At 33.6% G+C, this 16,729-nt stretch overlaps 1 protein-coding gene across 1 annotated transcript; it reads left to right on the forward strand.

The window, feature by feature from the left end:
• The first annotated feature begins 15,289 nt into the window (after nucleotides 1–15,289).
• On the forward strand, nucleotides 15,290–15,793 carry LOC140977434 (uncharacterized). The gene has a single exon (XM_073442181.1). The coding sequence runs from the start codon at nucleotides 15,290–15,292 to the stop codon at nucleotides 15,791–15,793; it is 504 nt and encodes a 167-aa protein (XP_073298282.1).
• Nucleotides 15,794–16,729: the final 936 nt, after the last annotated feature.

Here is a 16,729-nt window from a genome sequence, read left to right on the forward strand (position 1 = left end):
GAGATTACATCTCTCACAAAGTGCAATCTAAAAATGTGTTGGCTCTTTGGTCTGTCCAAGGAGAAAGAGGGGCTTACTTGGTGGCAGGTTGCCTTCTTCTATCCTCACCTTGCTTCCTTTAGGCCTGAGATTACTATCTCCTTGTGAACATGATTTCTAGTAGAATCAGTCCTTTTTAAGCTGGGAAAAGAAGCAGGGGACCAATGTTTTGTTCTTTACAAGAGATTCAAGTTTCTCACTCATTTCATTTATCCATTTGCTCAAGTCCTTTCCAGATACAACCTTATTGAAGGAACATGGTTCTTGTAGCTCCACATGCTCTGTTAGAGTCAATCTATAATAGATCATACCAGCTTGTCCAAACCTTTCTGGAGCTTTTATAATCCTCATTTCCAGTCTCCAGCAAGTTTGTATGATCTAGAGCCATGATCTACTTGAACTTGATCCTCAGAATATGCCTCATATGGTTGGTCTTGACCTCTAACTTCCTAAGAGTCATTGTCTGCAGATTGCTCCACCTCAACTTGCGATTTAGACTTAAGAGACTCATGATCATTCATGATGTTAATTCTCTGTGTGTAGCCCATCTTTGATTCTTTGTTTCATCAAAGATGACACCCCTTGTTACTAAACATATTGGACATGTTGTTTCTAAATTCCATGCTTTTTAAACCTTGACACAATTTTCAGTAACATGATCAAGCCTTAGGTGACATAATTTCGATTTATCTATGTTTCCTCGGGCCATGACAGAGCCACCCACTATAGTCGACCCTGGAAAAATATATAGTGTATTCTTTTCCACTGCCTTCACCACAACCAGAGACCTTTTAGACACTTTCAATACTCCATTTTTCAGACTTGAACATATATCCATTCAAATCATTAGTGCCAAATTGATATCAAATTCTTTTTGAGTTCCGGGACATACATGAATTGTGTAAAGTTCTTTCCAAACCATCATGCATCTTTAATGTGATGGTTCCAATGCCATTTACCCAACATGATTTATTGTTTCAAAGGAGAACAAGTTCTTCATCAAATTCTGTGAAAGTTTCGAACCAAGACTTTATAGGGTATATGTGGAATGAAAACCGGAGTAAAAAATCCACTCATTCTTCTAGTCTTAATCTGATACTACGAGAGCTTCTGTTGAGTCATATTCATCAGAATCTACAACAGCCTCACCATAATCCTTTCGTTTTTCACGGGGCTTCTTTTTCTATCTGGACAGTCGTGTTTGAAATGCCCTTCCTCATGGCAATGGAAGCACTTACATCTCGATTGATTTCCTGATCCAGATTTATTAATTTGCCCTTTTTGTGATTTTTCTCGTCTCCTTTGAACTTTGAGGTTCTCACCGTGAGTTTCACTATTTTGTTGAGATTTCCTTTGAAGTTCTTTATAATCTGATTCTACTTCTTCCAATGAAATCATTTGTTCTTTCCCATATAGCATCGCTGTTGGGATGCAACCAAAGTCCCACATTGGAAGATCTAGAGAAAGATCATTGGTTAATAAAGATGGAATGATATCTCCATTGGTATGAGGCCATTTGGGTGGTTCCAAAAGCAAAACCATGAGGGTTAAAACCCAAAGTGGACAATATCATACCAGTGTGGAGATATCCGGATTCCATTGGTCTTAACAAGTGGTATCAGAGCCATGGTCTAGATCGAGCTGTGTGGGTAGAATCCTCGATACCTAAACGAAAGAGGTGAAGGCTCCCGGTAAAAATCCTTGATTAAACTCTCAAGGTGGGTTATGCTCCCAGTATTCATGTAAGGCGTGCGCTCCAACGCAGTGAAGTGGAGTAACCTCGATTGGAGGACGAATAAGGCTTGAGGGGAGGCTCGGACCATGAGAATAATAGTGGAACTTCGGGGATGATTGTTGGGATGCAACCAAAGTCCCACATCGGAAGATCTAGAGAAAGATCATGAGTTAATAAAGATGGAATGATATCTCCATTGGTATGAGGCCATTTGGGTGGTTCCAAAAGCAAAACCATGAGGGTTAAAAACCCAAAGTGGACAATATCATACCAGTGTGGAGATATCTGGATTCCATTGGTCCTAACAAGTGGTATCAGAGCCATGGTCTAGATCGAGCCGTGTGGGTAGAATCCTCGATACCTAAACGAAGGAGGTGAGAGCTCCGGGTAAAAATCCTTGATTAAACTCTCGAGGTGGGTTATGCTCCCAGTATTTATGTAAGACGTGCGCTCCAACGCAGTGAAGTGGAGTAACCTCGATTGGAGGACGAATAAGGCTTGAGGGGAGGCTGGAACCATGAGAATAATAGTGGAACTTCGTTTGAGGGGAGGCTTGTTGGGATGCAACCAAAGTCCCACATTGGAAGATCTAGAGAAAGATCATTGGTTAATAAAGATGGAATGATATCTCCATTGGTATGAGGCCTTTTGGGTGGTTCCAAAAGCAAAACCATGAGGGTTAAAAACCCAAAGTGGACAATATCATACCAGTGTGGAGATATCCGGATTCCATTGGTCCTAACAATCGTATTTCTGAAATTTTCATGCGCTCTTGGGAGGGCATTTAATAGAATCAATGTTTTATCTTCTTCATCGAGTTTTACATTGATGTTCTCTAAATCATCCAGGATTTTCACAAATATGCTTCAATTTGATATGTGAGTTTCTTCTCCTCGACGACCTTTAATGAATACAATCTATGTTTCATATATAGCATGTTAGCAGGAGACTTTGTCATAGAGATGTTTGAGTTTTATGCATATTGCTGTTGTCGATTTCTCCATTGAAACTTCAAGGAGGGGCTTGCCTCTAAGGCAAAGAATGGTGACACTTAGTGTCTTCTACTGAACGTCCGTTTGAATATTTAGTGGTTCGGCTATAAACCACCTTATGTCCACGGGAGGAAAACCAGCTACTTTTTTTATCATTCAATATACCAAGAGTTTACAATACAAGCTCTATGTAACAAGAAGAAATTATAATCAAGACTCAATCCCTTGACCTCACAATTTCTCTCTTATTTCCTTTGTATCCCTTTCTTTCTTCATTTTATAGTGAATTTTTCTGATGTTAATTCTATATGAATGCCTCGTCTCTTCTCTGATCTATTCCGCATATATATATATATATATCTGTGTTATCAAAGTAACAGATCACTGTCTTTTCCAGTTAGTAACTGTCCACTTTTCAGTTCCAACAAGTCTTCTTCTATCACTTCATTTGATTCCACAGTAATTAACTAATTTTAACATATTTCGATTATGACCATTAATCGGGAGATCCAATTACTGGCGGCAATCAACATGATAGGTCAACTTTCCAGACATCTTACCGACATGTTTATACTTATAAGGTTACATCAACACTATTAACACAAATGATTAAAATTACCAAATATTAACATATACATGACCAAAACTCACTTTGATAATATAGAGTATCAAAATTACAAAAATTATAAAGAGACGACGAACGAGAATTGCAATATTTCCCAACAATATATATTGTGTTACACCAGAGAAATGCTCGCCATCACGGCATTAGCGGACGTGGACAAACACAGTCGCCCGACTATAAATATTTCATTCAAAACTAATATTGCTATCGCCTATCAAGATGGTTTGACTGGCAACAAAAAAGATGAAACAGTACCCCTTCATCATATCCTTTTGTATTCAACATTCATCGTAAAATCATCGTCAACACTCGCAATCTTTCTTCTCCTCGTTGCCGCGGAGCGTATACCCTTTGGATGAACCACCTCCGGCACGTGGTCTACTCTGAATTCACAGCACTTGTATTCGTCAATCCGACCAATCGGATCCGACAGGCTGAGAAGCGCCGGCTTTGACACGTCTTGTCTACTCATGGGGCGTGACCTTCTCAAGTACTCGTCTGAACTCGCGATCGTACTGTAACCTGAATTGATCGAGCTTACGCCGATGTTTCTTGGTAGGCTTCCAAGCTGAGGAGTCGGGCAGCTTATGGCGCTGCCGTAGAACACATGCGCGCCGCTGCTGGACATGTTTCGGACGTACGAATCAAGGGCTCGGGCCAGAATCTTGATTGGCCCCTCCATGAATCGAAGCAGCTTGCTTTTTTTGTTGAAGCCCATAATTCTTTTTCTGGATTAAGTTATTGGAATTTAATGAGTGGATTGTGTAATTATGAAGTGAATGAGAGAAACCGGAGGAGGAGACGCTATTTATATGTGTTGTTTGTGTTTGTGCTATGTATTAAAATAATAGAAATATTATCATATTTAATTAATAGGGTACTTATTTATAATTATACATATAATCATTGTCAAGTGGCAAGTCAGAGTCTGCGCCAAAGGGGTGTGTGTTCTTTGGCGGTGTGGACCATTAATTATTTTCTAGTGATATATTTATTGAAAAAGGAGCAAGAACAACCCATCTGTAAAGGCATTACAGTTGAGTCGTTCCACCTCTTGGGAGTTGGGACTATTATAGTTGAGTGGTTGACTCTCTTTTTCATATTATTTTTATTTATGACCATGTGGTTAGAGTAAGGTTTACTATAATTTTTAATATTGAAAAAGAAACAAAAAAAAAAAAAAACTTGTTATGTATATGTATGTGTTGTATATGTGTGTGTTACTACAGCATGCTATTCAGACAAGAGCTATATATTAATGAAAAAATCAGAATTCTTGAATTTAATGAGCGCAAATGAAAATGTCAATTGTACAATTAATTCTCAAGCCGCCTCTACTGTGACACCTGCATACATAAATGTATTCCTAACTATGAATCCTGTGTAAGAAGACTAAGCGAATTGGGCAATGTTTTAAGTTTAAAATATAATAAATATTGAGCAATAATTACAAATATTCGATTTTGGGTTGTATGATATATCATCGATAATCCATGACTCATTCTCTCTACAAATATCTAAACAAATTTAATAAAACAGCCTGATACCGCCTGAAACCGTACTTTAAATTTTACTTAAAAAATGCAATTTAGGAAATCTTTCAAACATAACCATTCATAAAATATCAGTTTGAGTTTTAGCAAAAAAAAAAACAAAACAAAACAGCCAAACACACCGTGTTAATCTCTAGTCATGGCTAGGATGAACAAAATTTCGGTTGAACTCCCAATTCGATTATGATTTCTAAAAATATCAATGGTTTGGTTTTAGTTATCAAATAATGAACCGATTTATTTCTAAAAAAAAATTATTTTATTGACAGGGTCCTATTTGAATAGTATTGGATTGGCCGTTTGCTTTCGTTGTCGGCCCATGATTTTTTTCAAAAAAATCTTTTTACCCAATTTAAGCATACTTCTTTCTCATGAAATGAATCTCTTTACAGAAAGCTCCAGCACAACAAGTAAATTTAGTTCCTTAATTTTTTTTTTTTGAAAATTTGCTTGATTCAAATACGTACTGACCGAAATAATTGATTTAAAATCGGTTACAAAAAGTTCAGTAAAAAATTCATTTATTCAGTTTTAGCGGTTCCGTCGATAACTTAACCGATCAGTTGTCGTCTCGATGTTCTTAGTATTGAAATCGTACGTACAGCTCTTCAGAAAAAAATTCTCGTGTTCACATAAAATTTAATGTGCGCGTGTAATAATTTCTGGAATATGCTGTTCCAATTCCAATTGCGAACTAAACTATATATTTTGCAACACAAGTGAATTCGTGCCATATTTACGAACAAGACTCATATCACATTAACTCACTGTCACTGATCAGCACAACTACACAAGAATGCGGTGTGATCTCGGAATCGAAACTTCAGGCTAATCATTCCAGCCTAGATTCATCTTCTTGCTGTGTATAAATACAATCTTTTGGCAAAAACTTAGAACTTGTTCAAAGTCTCATTTCTGAGTCAACTTTTTTGCGCAATTCATGCAGGTTCATAAGACGGCATATTAATATAACTTGGGAGTTTTATATCATTACACGAATCATCACTGCACAAATTTTGAACAAAAGTAAGCACAACATGAAAGATTTCAAGAAACTCACTCCTTTACGCTATGAGATATCTATAGGTCCAACATGTATTTCTATCAACAAATTCTAACTAACCGGTAATTGCGCAACTTCTACTTTTCGGATAAACCAGCACCGGCTCGTCGTCTACTCCGAAATCACAACTCTTGTCTTCGTCAATCCGACCAAACGGAACCGAATGGCTGCGAGGCATAGGCGCTGCCGTGGCTCGTCTGCTCATCGGACTTGACCTTCTGGAGTACCCATTTGAACTCGTACTATGACTGGAGTTGGACGAGCTCACGCTAGTGTTTCTTGATAGACTCGCAAGTTGAGGAGTTGGGCAGCTCATGCCGCTGCCGGAGAACACATGCACGCTGCCGCTGGACATGTTTTGAAAGTACATGTCACGGACTCTTGCCAGAATTCTTATTGGCCCTTTGATGATTCGAATCAGCTTGCTCTCTTTCCGACCCTTGATTCCCATAGTTACGTTATTCTCTTCGGATTAATCTTACTTAGAATTTAAGGAGTGAATTGTGTAGTTTGAATCGATCGGAATACGGATGAGAGAAATTGGAGGCTATATATATTTATGTGTCATGATCATGGACATTTATTTTTGGATAAAATAATTTTGTACTCATATTTATTAAGTTGCATTTGGCCTAGAACATATAAAACTAGAGCAATACGGTCGGCATTTCCTTCTTTTCTTTTCTTTTTTAAATAGCAATTCAAATTTTTTTTGGTTGGTCCAAAACATCATGATTTATATATATCTCCGAACCTTCAAGTGAGAAATTAATTTAAAATGAAAAATTCATAAAATCAGTCTTTAATTACTATTTATGGAACAACATTATTTGTACCATAGCATACCGCACAGATAACAGCGAGTGGAAATGAGAAGTCAGAATGAACATCGAATGACGGCTAATGGCGAGGGTCATGTTTACATATTATAATAAAATAAAGTGTTCAATGTAAGATTTTTTTATTTATTATTTGTCCATCCAATTGCGCCTTAACTTGTACATCCAACTCAATTGTGTCACCTGGATAAAGACCCAACAAATTGGTCAATATTGTCAAAATATTTAACTATAATTACTTTAAATATATATAAGCATATTGTATGTGTACTCTTTTCATTTTTCCTAAAAAAGATGCTAAACAATAAAAAAATTAATTTTTCTGATTTCGTAACTTGCACGATTTTTTGATTATGTTTCAGACAATTTACGATTTTAATTAACTAATTTGCACTTTTTAAAATCAATTTTAGTCTTTTTTGATGGCATGCTGATGTGGTGGCACTGGAAAAATGATGTCGTGAAACCAAAAATTACTGACATGGCGTCCGAAATTGCAACCTTATATAATGTCACTTCAACGTTCTAATGAAAATGAATAAAATTTTAAAAAGAAAGTGCAAACTATTGAATAGTCTTAATCTATCAATATAGACTACTTGTAATTACATTTGGAGACTAAATTTGTGTATCTCTATTACTTTTTCCATCATATGAGTTACAATATAAACATTTTTTGTTAATGAATCTTGACTTCTTTTTACTTGTCATATTAAATGCATATGATAAATTTGTAGGTAGTAGTAACACAGATTGTGATTGTAACAATCTGTGATTGGAAATGAACTTAACTAACAAACTATAATAGTTTTAAAAGTACGAAGTATGACAAAATGTCATGATCTAACTATTCCTCAGCATATATTTCTTTAACAATGATGGACGCTACACGAACTCAAGAATTTCAAACACCACCATCAAATCCTGAGATATTTAATTAGCATCCATCATAAAATCGTCAATACGCAATAATGCTTCTTCTGGTAGCCGCGCAATTTTTACTTTTCGGATAAACCATCTCCGGCTCGTCGTCTACTCCGAAATGACAACACTTGTCTTCATCAATCCGGCCGATGGGAACAGAATGGCTACGAGGCGCAGGCACCACCGGTGTTCGTCTGATCATCGGACTTGACCTTCTGTAGTACCCACTTGAGCTCGGACTGCGACGGGAATTCGACGAGCTCACAATGGTGTTTCTTGAGAGGTTCCCGAGTTGAGGAGCTGGACAGCTCATGGCACCGCCGGAGAACACATGCACGCCGTTGCTGGACATGTTTTGAAAGTACAAGTCACGGGCTCGGACCAGAATTCTGATTGGCCCTTTCATGCATCGAATCAGCATGCTCTGTTTCTGACCCTTGAAGCCCATAATTAATTTCTTCGGATTAAATGTCTAGAATTTAAGGAGTGGATTGTGTAGTTTGAATTGGATGACAGAAGTCGAGAGAGGAGACGGTATTTATATGTGTTTCTTCTTTACATAAAATAATAAGAATAATATCATACTGATCATATTATATCATTATGATCAAGATGCTTGTGTGGACCGACCATGTGCATATGATTTTGACCGTAACTTCATACAAAATTCAAACATATAACATGTTCCCAAAAATTTATATTTTAAGATAAAAAGTGAAACAAAAATCTTTTTAACATACGGTAGCACAAGTGTCGTGTGTCAGTTTCTCTCGTGATAAGGATAATCTTTGCACCACAAAAATCTTTTTAAATCTTTGTACTCATTACACTCCACGTAAATTAAACATGCAAAAATTTGTTCTGATATCAATTGTAATATCAAGAACTTATCAATTTATAAAAAAAAATACTGATAATAATGATGTAATCCGGAGCTAGCTCCTAGTTAAAATGATTCATTTAATTTATCCAAAGCTTCCGGTGACAAATTTAAAAAAATAATAATAAATTCATAAAATCAGCCTTAAATTACGATATGTGAGAATAATTTTTGTACCAAAGAAGAAGGTAAATGGTGGAAATGAAAAGTCATTCAANATTCAATGTCCAATCATCCAATTGCACATTAAACTATGTGGCGGATCAACTGCGACACATGCATCAATGTTTGATAAACTATTGGTCGGTCCAGAAGTAGTTTCATTTTGTCAATTGTCAATCCCCGCTATTTGCCGATGTTTGGGGTACAGTGCATCAAAATTCTGTGTTTGAATTAGCTCATTAATTTGAATTGATTATTATGATTAGTGTAAATAGTTAAATACGGTTAGATACCGTTAACCTGAAAGTTGTGAGGAATTCTTTCAACATGTCCATGTGACGAACACCGACTTATATTTTCAATTCATTTTTATATAGTAACAATGTTTTCTCGTTGAATATTGATCCTCGTTCCAAAGATTAAATTTTGGAAAATGCTATTATTATTATTAAGATATAGTATTTATATCTAACAAAATAAATACACATTTGATATCAAGTATCCCGATGTAGGATGTTACTTGTTAGATGATCATATATATAATATAATATAATATTGTTTCTGCGTTTTAAATTAAAAATAGCCGGGCTGCAACTTGCAAGCCAATCTAATGGTTACATAACTCTTAAATCGATTGAAATTAATTTAGTAAAATAGGAAAAATAAGCAAAATTGTGCTATATAAGTTTTTCTATTTAGATTTTGGTCATCCAAAGTAGTCGAAATTGAGTTTTGGTTATGTAAATTAAGTTTTGGTGAATTTAGTCTTATTTCATCATGATGATAGTAGATGTGTGAAAATGTAGATGTGACACTAGAAAAATCTAACACGTGACTGTAAAATTATAACATGACAGTAGAAAATAGGGACATGTCACATTAGCACGATGGAAAAACAAATTTATACTATTTAGTTAATCAAAATCCAAAATAGCTTAACTTAGAGCACACAAGATTTTCCCAGTCAAATGTAACACAACAGTCTATATTTTTATCAATATCTTTAACATCAATCCTTGTGATAGAATACGAAGAGGGGTCAATTGATCCCCTCCATTGCATTATATATTTGATTCCGTATTGTTCATGTCACTCCTAACCTCTGGTCCCAAATTAATTTAGTTATCAAAAGTTTAGTAGTGAATTATGAGAAGGAAATTCGAACTTGTGTGAATTTTCCTATAAACACGTGTAGGACATTTATGTGATAATTACAATCTTGAAATCTAATTATTTGAGAATATATATGGTCGAGTTTTAAAAACTAATAAATATTGTGGGCTTTGAACATGTTCAACCTTTTTATTCTCGGTGAATTCGAGTACAAATTATTTTATTTGATAGTTCACGGTTCACTTGAGAGCATTAATATTTTATTAATATAATAGTATAATATATTAAATAAATATAATTTGAGCCTTCATTTTTTAGCAACTCGCGAAGATTTTTGTTGACGTGCAATAATTGTCTCTATTAGGTAAAGCGATCGAACCATGACGCATTTGGGCTGCTATGCAGTTTAAAAAATTTGAGTTGCATCAGTACCACCAGCTATAATTTTTGGTAAAACGACAACGCTCGATCCTACAATTTATATCATAGCGAGATCATTGGTTCAAGTTTCCCAAGAAGCATATTTCTATACTTCTTGAGGGGAGATGTTGAGTTAAGCGTGCATTAGTAGAGTAGTACTGAGATAAGTGACCTCTTAGAAAGTTTTCGGGCGTCAAACTGTTGACGTTGTGCTGCTTGTTCTGGTTGGCTGAGCCGTAAAAAAAATTACGTCGGATCTTAAAGTGTAATATTGTCTTTGTTGGAGATATGATCGTTAGTAGAGAAATGATAATACTAGTATCTAAGAGATATAAAATAACACCAACAGATAGACACACACCTCCCGAGCTCATGGCCTAACAGCCATAACCATAAGCACCTAAGTGTACTTTGCGCTGCCACAAATATAAGAAAATAAAGTTGTGTCTTGGCTAACAGTTATAACATTTTGTCTAGTGGTAAGAGCTTGATACTAACAATTGATATCAGAGTCAAGTTCATGAGTTTTATTCTTATTGATTGCAAGGAGTGCAATTATTGGGAGATAGATTGTTGAAGTATAATAATTGTTCATGCCGAGTAGAACGATTAAACCATGTCTCTTGGGCTGCTTGCGGTTTAAAATATTAGAGTTGCATCGTTACCATCAGCTATAACTTTTGGTAGAACGACAAGCATTCGTACCTACAATGTTCGTTTTTCGATTCGAACTCAAATTCGAGCCTTAATTAAAATCAAATTCAAGTAAAAAAATATTTAAAATTTTTGAGTTTCAGTGATACATCATCAATTTCTGACACCATAAATAGAAAAGGTGCAAATGATTGGGCTAAAACTGTAAATTTAACCAATAACACAATCAAAAATAAAAACATGTAAGTTACACATCCTAAATATAAAATTTTCTCTTTAAAATGTTATTTTTTAAAAAGAGTAGCAAACTCAAATATTGAGTCGGTATAAGATGTGTAATGTATATGCTGAAGATAAAATTTATATTTCTAAAAATCTTGAATATGACATTTTAATTTTTGTATTAATGATTGAAGAAATTACCATTGTTTATTCTATGTGTCGGAGCGTTCTTTAATACACTATATCAAAGAACCCTAAAATTCTGGTTTGAATTCTTGATGATCATCAATAACCATTGACTCGAACGAATATATAAATAAACAAATCATTTCGAAAGTTTTTGACTATTAAATGATTTGATTTGATTTGGAATATTGATCGTCATTGCTTTCATAACTCTAAAAGTTACTCTTAGCTCACGTAGATATTACATGTTTAAGTATTTGAAATTGTTTTGTATTGAGATTAATTTGAAATTCATAATAATTATTAAAAAATAGATAGTTAAGGATTTAAAAGCAATAGTAAAATAAATTTATCCAAACTAATCGATAAAATTATTCTTATGAATTTGAGTTTTTAGCTTCAAATTATCAATTCAAAACGTATCAAAAATTGTTAACCAAGACTATTGATTAGTGTATGATAATACGATTAAAATTTAAGGATTTTATTTATTTATTTAAGTATTGAGAATTATTTTCTTCTAAGTAAAAAAAGCAAGAACTCTTTCACAAATTTTTTGATCAATAAATTAAGGGTAATCCCACTTGCAACTTTTCCAAGTCAAATGGATTGCACAGCCGCCACTTAATAATAAAAACTGTACGACCAAAAACAAATGGCATCAAAATTAAACTTTAAATCCTTTTTATATNACAAGGTACTGTATATCTAGCAAATATCTGAATTATTGCAGTGGAAATGCCGGCTACCGTTAGGATTCAAGAATTGGGGAACATGTGTTGTGGTTATCCGGAACGGTATGTAGTATGGTTCTATCGAGAGACGACGTTAGATAGAAAATCGTTGTAAATGAAAGAGTAAAAAATATATTCGAGCTCGATAAGATGACTAAATAAACACATGTGAACATCAAATGTGTATAATAAAAATCATACAAAGATTTTAAATTTTTTCCACTTTTGGAAGAATTATAAAGATAATTTATTACTATTTATTAGGTATTTTTCTTAATAGAGTAGAAGATTTGATATGATGGTTTGTCTGTATAATTAAACATGTTAATAAAGTGTCAAGTTTCTAATCCAAAACACTTAAATCTTATTGGACATAGTATTTGTTTGGACATTGAAGTCCCCAGTTCAATCCTTGGTAGAAAAATTGGCTTTCATGTTTTTGTTTTCTTTTTTTAATTTATTATTTTAAATTCAGTTTAGTCCATTATTATTTTTAAAATTATGATATGATCGTCATTTTAAATCTCAATGTATTTTAATATTTCTAGAATTGAAGCAGCTATGCTGAACTACCATAATTGGCGGTTTGCTTTTCTTTTGTCAAAACCTATAATCTGTTGAAGAAAAATAATTTTTTGTCTACTAACTTTTGTTATTGGGTTTTGATCTACTAAGTTTTTCAAGTTTGATTTTCATATACCAACTTTTAATTTTCAACTATTTTGGCCTAATTACTTATGTGACATGAGACAAATTAATAATTTCCAATGTCATGTCATTATTTTTTGATGACACATCAGCACTCTGACGAAGTAGGATTGAAAACAAAAAATGATGAAATTCATGCACCAAAACCACACTTGGAAAAATTCATAGACTAAAACTCAAACTAGGAAAAGTTGATGGGGAAACAAGTTACATTCCCATCCATTTAATTAACATTTTATCATAATCAAAACAAATATACTATCATTTCCAATAATATAATATCTACCATAGATGTTTTTTACTTTAAAATGAACTACAAATATATAGGAAGAAGTGTACATATTATCTATTAGTTATTAAGAACATATTATTATGAGACGATGTCCGGTAGATGGAATTTACATCATTTTGTTGAAAGAAAGAAAAATTTGGATCCACTTATCTCACGTCGTTACTCATTAATGGTTGTCGAGTTTTTCTTCAAGGTTGTGTTTGGATTTTCGTATTTAATTTGAGTAAGGGTTTGAAAAATGGATTTAAAATGACATCTATTTTGAATGTATTTCAAATCCATAAGAATTATAATTACATCTATATAAATTAGTAGAATGGTGGATTTAAAATTCATGAATTCACCTAACATATATTCATCTAAGAAATCAAATAGATTTATAATTACGAATTTTGAAATCTATAGCTTAAAATACATCAATCCAAACACGCCTCTAACGTCAATCAGCTCGGCTTTTTAGATAATTGGAGATGAGATGCTGCCCCAAGGGTAGGATAGTACCCTAATCACGTATCTAAGAATTAATAGTGCTTATGTGATAAAACATGAATAATTAGATTTAAAATTAAGATATTACTCTTAAGTTATCTTGAACTCACCCATAAATTTAGGAGTAGGTCTCTTGTGAGACGATCTCACGAATCTTTATTTGTTATACGGGTCAACCCTACCGATATTCACAATAAAAAGTAATATTTTTTCATGGATGACTCAAATAAGAGATCCGTCTCATAAAAACGACCCGTGAGATCGTCTCACACAAGTTTTTGTCTAAATTTAGATCTATATATTCTAGATGGCAGCTCCCAATAAATGCTGGAGACCAGTTTAGGAGACAGTCTAATTGTATATAAAAAATTCACTTCAAATCCGCTATTGATGCTACACTAAATTACAAAAGCTTACCTCTATCCAAAGGCACTATTTTTTTATTTTTGGACTTTCTTTGGGAAATAAACACTTGAAGTTGATTAAATTGGATTTTGGTCTTATAATAATCGATGATAGTCATTAATACAATAATTTAGTTTTTTTTTCACTTTTAACTTTTTTTATTGTTAATGGAGCGTAGAAATATTCAGTGTCATATCAGAAACGGTCAGCCGAATATTCAGTATTATATTTATCATTGGTTCAGGGAGAAAAGACCAAAAAATGCAAAAGAAACCAAGTAACTGCATTGAATTGAAAATATAATTTAAGCTAAATGTTTAATCGGATCAATTTAGTTTACAAATTCTCTAGAAAACCCATCATACATCTTAATTAATTCCTCAACAATATAGTATTGTGGAAGTGAGAATATCAGCTCTAGAAGCCATATAATTTGGAGCTTTTTAACTGTTTACCGCATATTTTCTAAAAATTTAATAGAATAAGGTAAAAATTTTTTTTTTAACAAACTAATGTGTCACGCCTCTTTAAAAAAAAAAAACAAGTCACGCCATCTGAGATGGCGTGACTTACTTTATTATTTTTTTAAAAAAAGTAAGTCACGCTCTTACCTTTTTTTTAAAAAAAAATAATAGTACAAGTGAAATGTTTAAATTATTTCAGAGTTGCACGTCTCCGCACATGTATTAAATTAAAGCTGCAATAACATAACTTTAATAATTTCGAATTAATTATAATATTATAAATTTTACTCTCATTTCATTCGCTCCTTTCATATTTTTCATCGGTAAGTTCTCGTAAATGTTTGAATTTATTTTTTCACTTCCCGCAAATTTTTAATAATTTGATTTTTTTTTGGTTTTGCTGATTCATTTTAGTTTCAACTTATATTAAAGGTATGTATACTAACATAAATTATCTCTTAAATATAAAAGTTATAAATGAAATTATTATTAATGTTAACTAATTTTGTCAACAAACCTAATGTCAACCACAGCAATGAATGATACAATAATAGGGGTGAGCCAATTCCTTTACTTGGTCAAATTTTGCAATCCAATCGCCGACGCTTACGACAAATTAATAATAGAATCCGAGCCCATTTTGGATTTATACAATTTCAAGGTGTTTCATTTCTCTTTCCCTATGTATTTGAATTAAAATACTTGAATTTAATAATGTATCCATGCACTATATCTATATATAGCTCTCCGAAATACCTGGAAATTTTCATCAGAAATTATCTGAATAACAATGGACTCGTCGTCGTCTTCTTCGTATGATTCTTATTCATCGAATTCTTCAGTCCAACTTAACCCTCGATATCAAGAACCAGAAAAAAAGACCGGAAAAATCCCGGTGGGTTTCCGTTCGTCGCTTCATTCGGTTCTTAAGCACCCATCCAAGAATATCATGAAGAAACCCATCGCACCACTGCCGCCAACCCCGCCAAAAATTTACAAGGTTGATCCCCTTGCCTTTAAGGATGTTGTTCAGAAGCTGACGAGTGCACAGGAGTTCCAGCCAACGCGGCTGCAAGAGGTGGCGCCGCCACCTCTCAACCTCTCTCCGCCACATGCTCATCGTCTGGCCATGAGGCCATTGTATGAAGAAACTCAACGGAGATCATTTGATACTACTTATGGGGATCTTAGCCCGCTTGGGTTTAGCTTGTCACCCGCCTCCCTTGCTTGGTGTTCGTCTTTTATTTTCAGCCCAACAACCATTACTTCTGTGGATCCAAATTCAGTTCTATAATTAGGTTTCTTCATTCCTCTTTTTATATATATATATATATATATAAAATACGCATTTGTTATAACTATTTATTTCATTTCCATGTCCAGATGTGGTGGGAATAGAAGTTATTCAAGTGCAAGTGTTACTATGATGTTCGGGAATGCATTTCATGTAGCTATGTAGCTTGGTTATCTTTTGAAAAAAATTTCGAAATTGACCCTACAAGTTGATGTATATAGATTTTTGGTTTTTCAATTTGTCTGAATCGGATTAAATGTGAAATAAACCAATTTATTATACTAAGAATTGATCTTAACTGATTAGAGGACCAAGACTATCTATATCAACTTATAACACATTTTTTGGAATATTTGGCGATTTGGTATTGTATATTTATATGTTTTTATGATTTTGGTATTGTTGTAGTTAAATTTAAGTATTCACCCAATATCTTTGTTTTTTTTGTGCGATGTTAATGTCTTTCCGACGTGGTATTGATGTGGTGTCGTGCGACAGCGTATGCTATTGACAGCTGTCAATTTTGGTTTTGGTATTGTTGTAGTTAAATTTAAGTATTCTCCCAATATCTTTGTTTTTTTTGTGCGATTTTAATGTCTTTCCGATGTGGTATTGATGTGGTGTCGTGCGACAGCGTATGCTATTGACATCTGCCAAAACTAGAACATATATAAAATAAGATATAAATTTTGATCTTCTATGATGTCAATTTTCAGTTTTAGTTTTGTATCTTTAATTTCTTGACAATTTTAGTCTTTTTCATCATGAGTGCTTATGTGACAATGTATATGTCAACGTCATGTCGCCACCACATAAACTCCACATTGTTGTCATGTAAAAAAAATAAGCCTAAAATTGCAAAAAAACAAAAATAGCTTACTAAAATTGAAATTTGGTAAATAGAAAATTAAAATCGCAAAAAGATAAATATTTAGG

This window comes from Primulina huaijiensis, chromosome 5, assembly GCF_012295235.1.
Source record: "Primulina huaijiensis isolate GDHJ02 chromosome 5, ASM1229523v2, whole genome shotgun sequence".
In the NCBI taxonomy this organism is placed as follows: Eukaryota; Viridiplantae; Streptophyta; class Magnoliopsida; order Lamiales; family Gesneriaceae; genus Primulina; species Primulina huaijiensis.

What these genes read in the sequence shown, in the direction of transcription:
- LOC140977434 (XM_073442181.1), top strand. Translation starts at nt 15,290, where the DNA reads ATGGACTCGTCGTCGTCTTCTTCGTATGATTCTTATTCATCGAATTCT.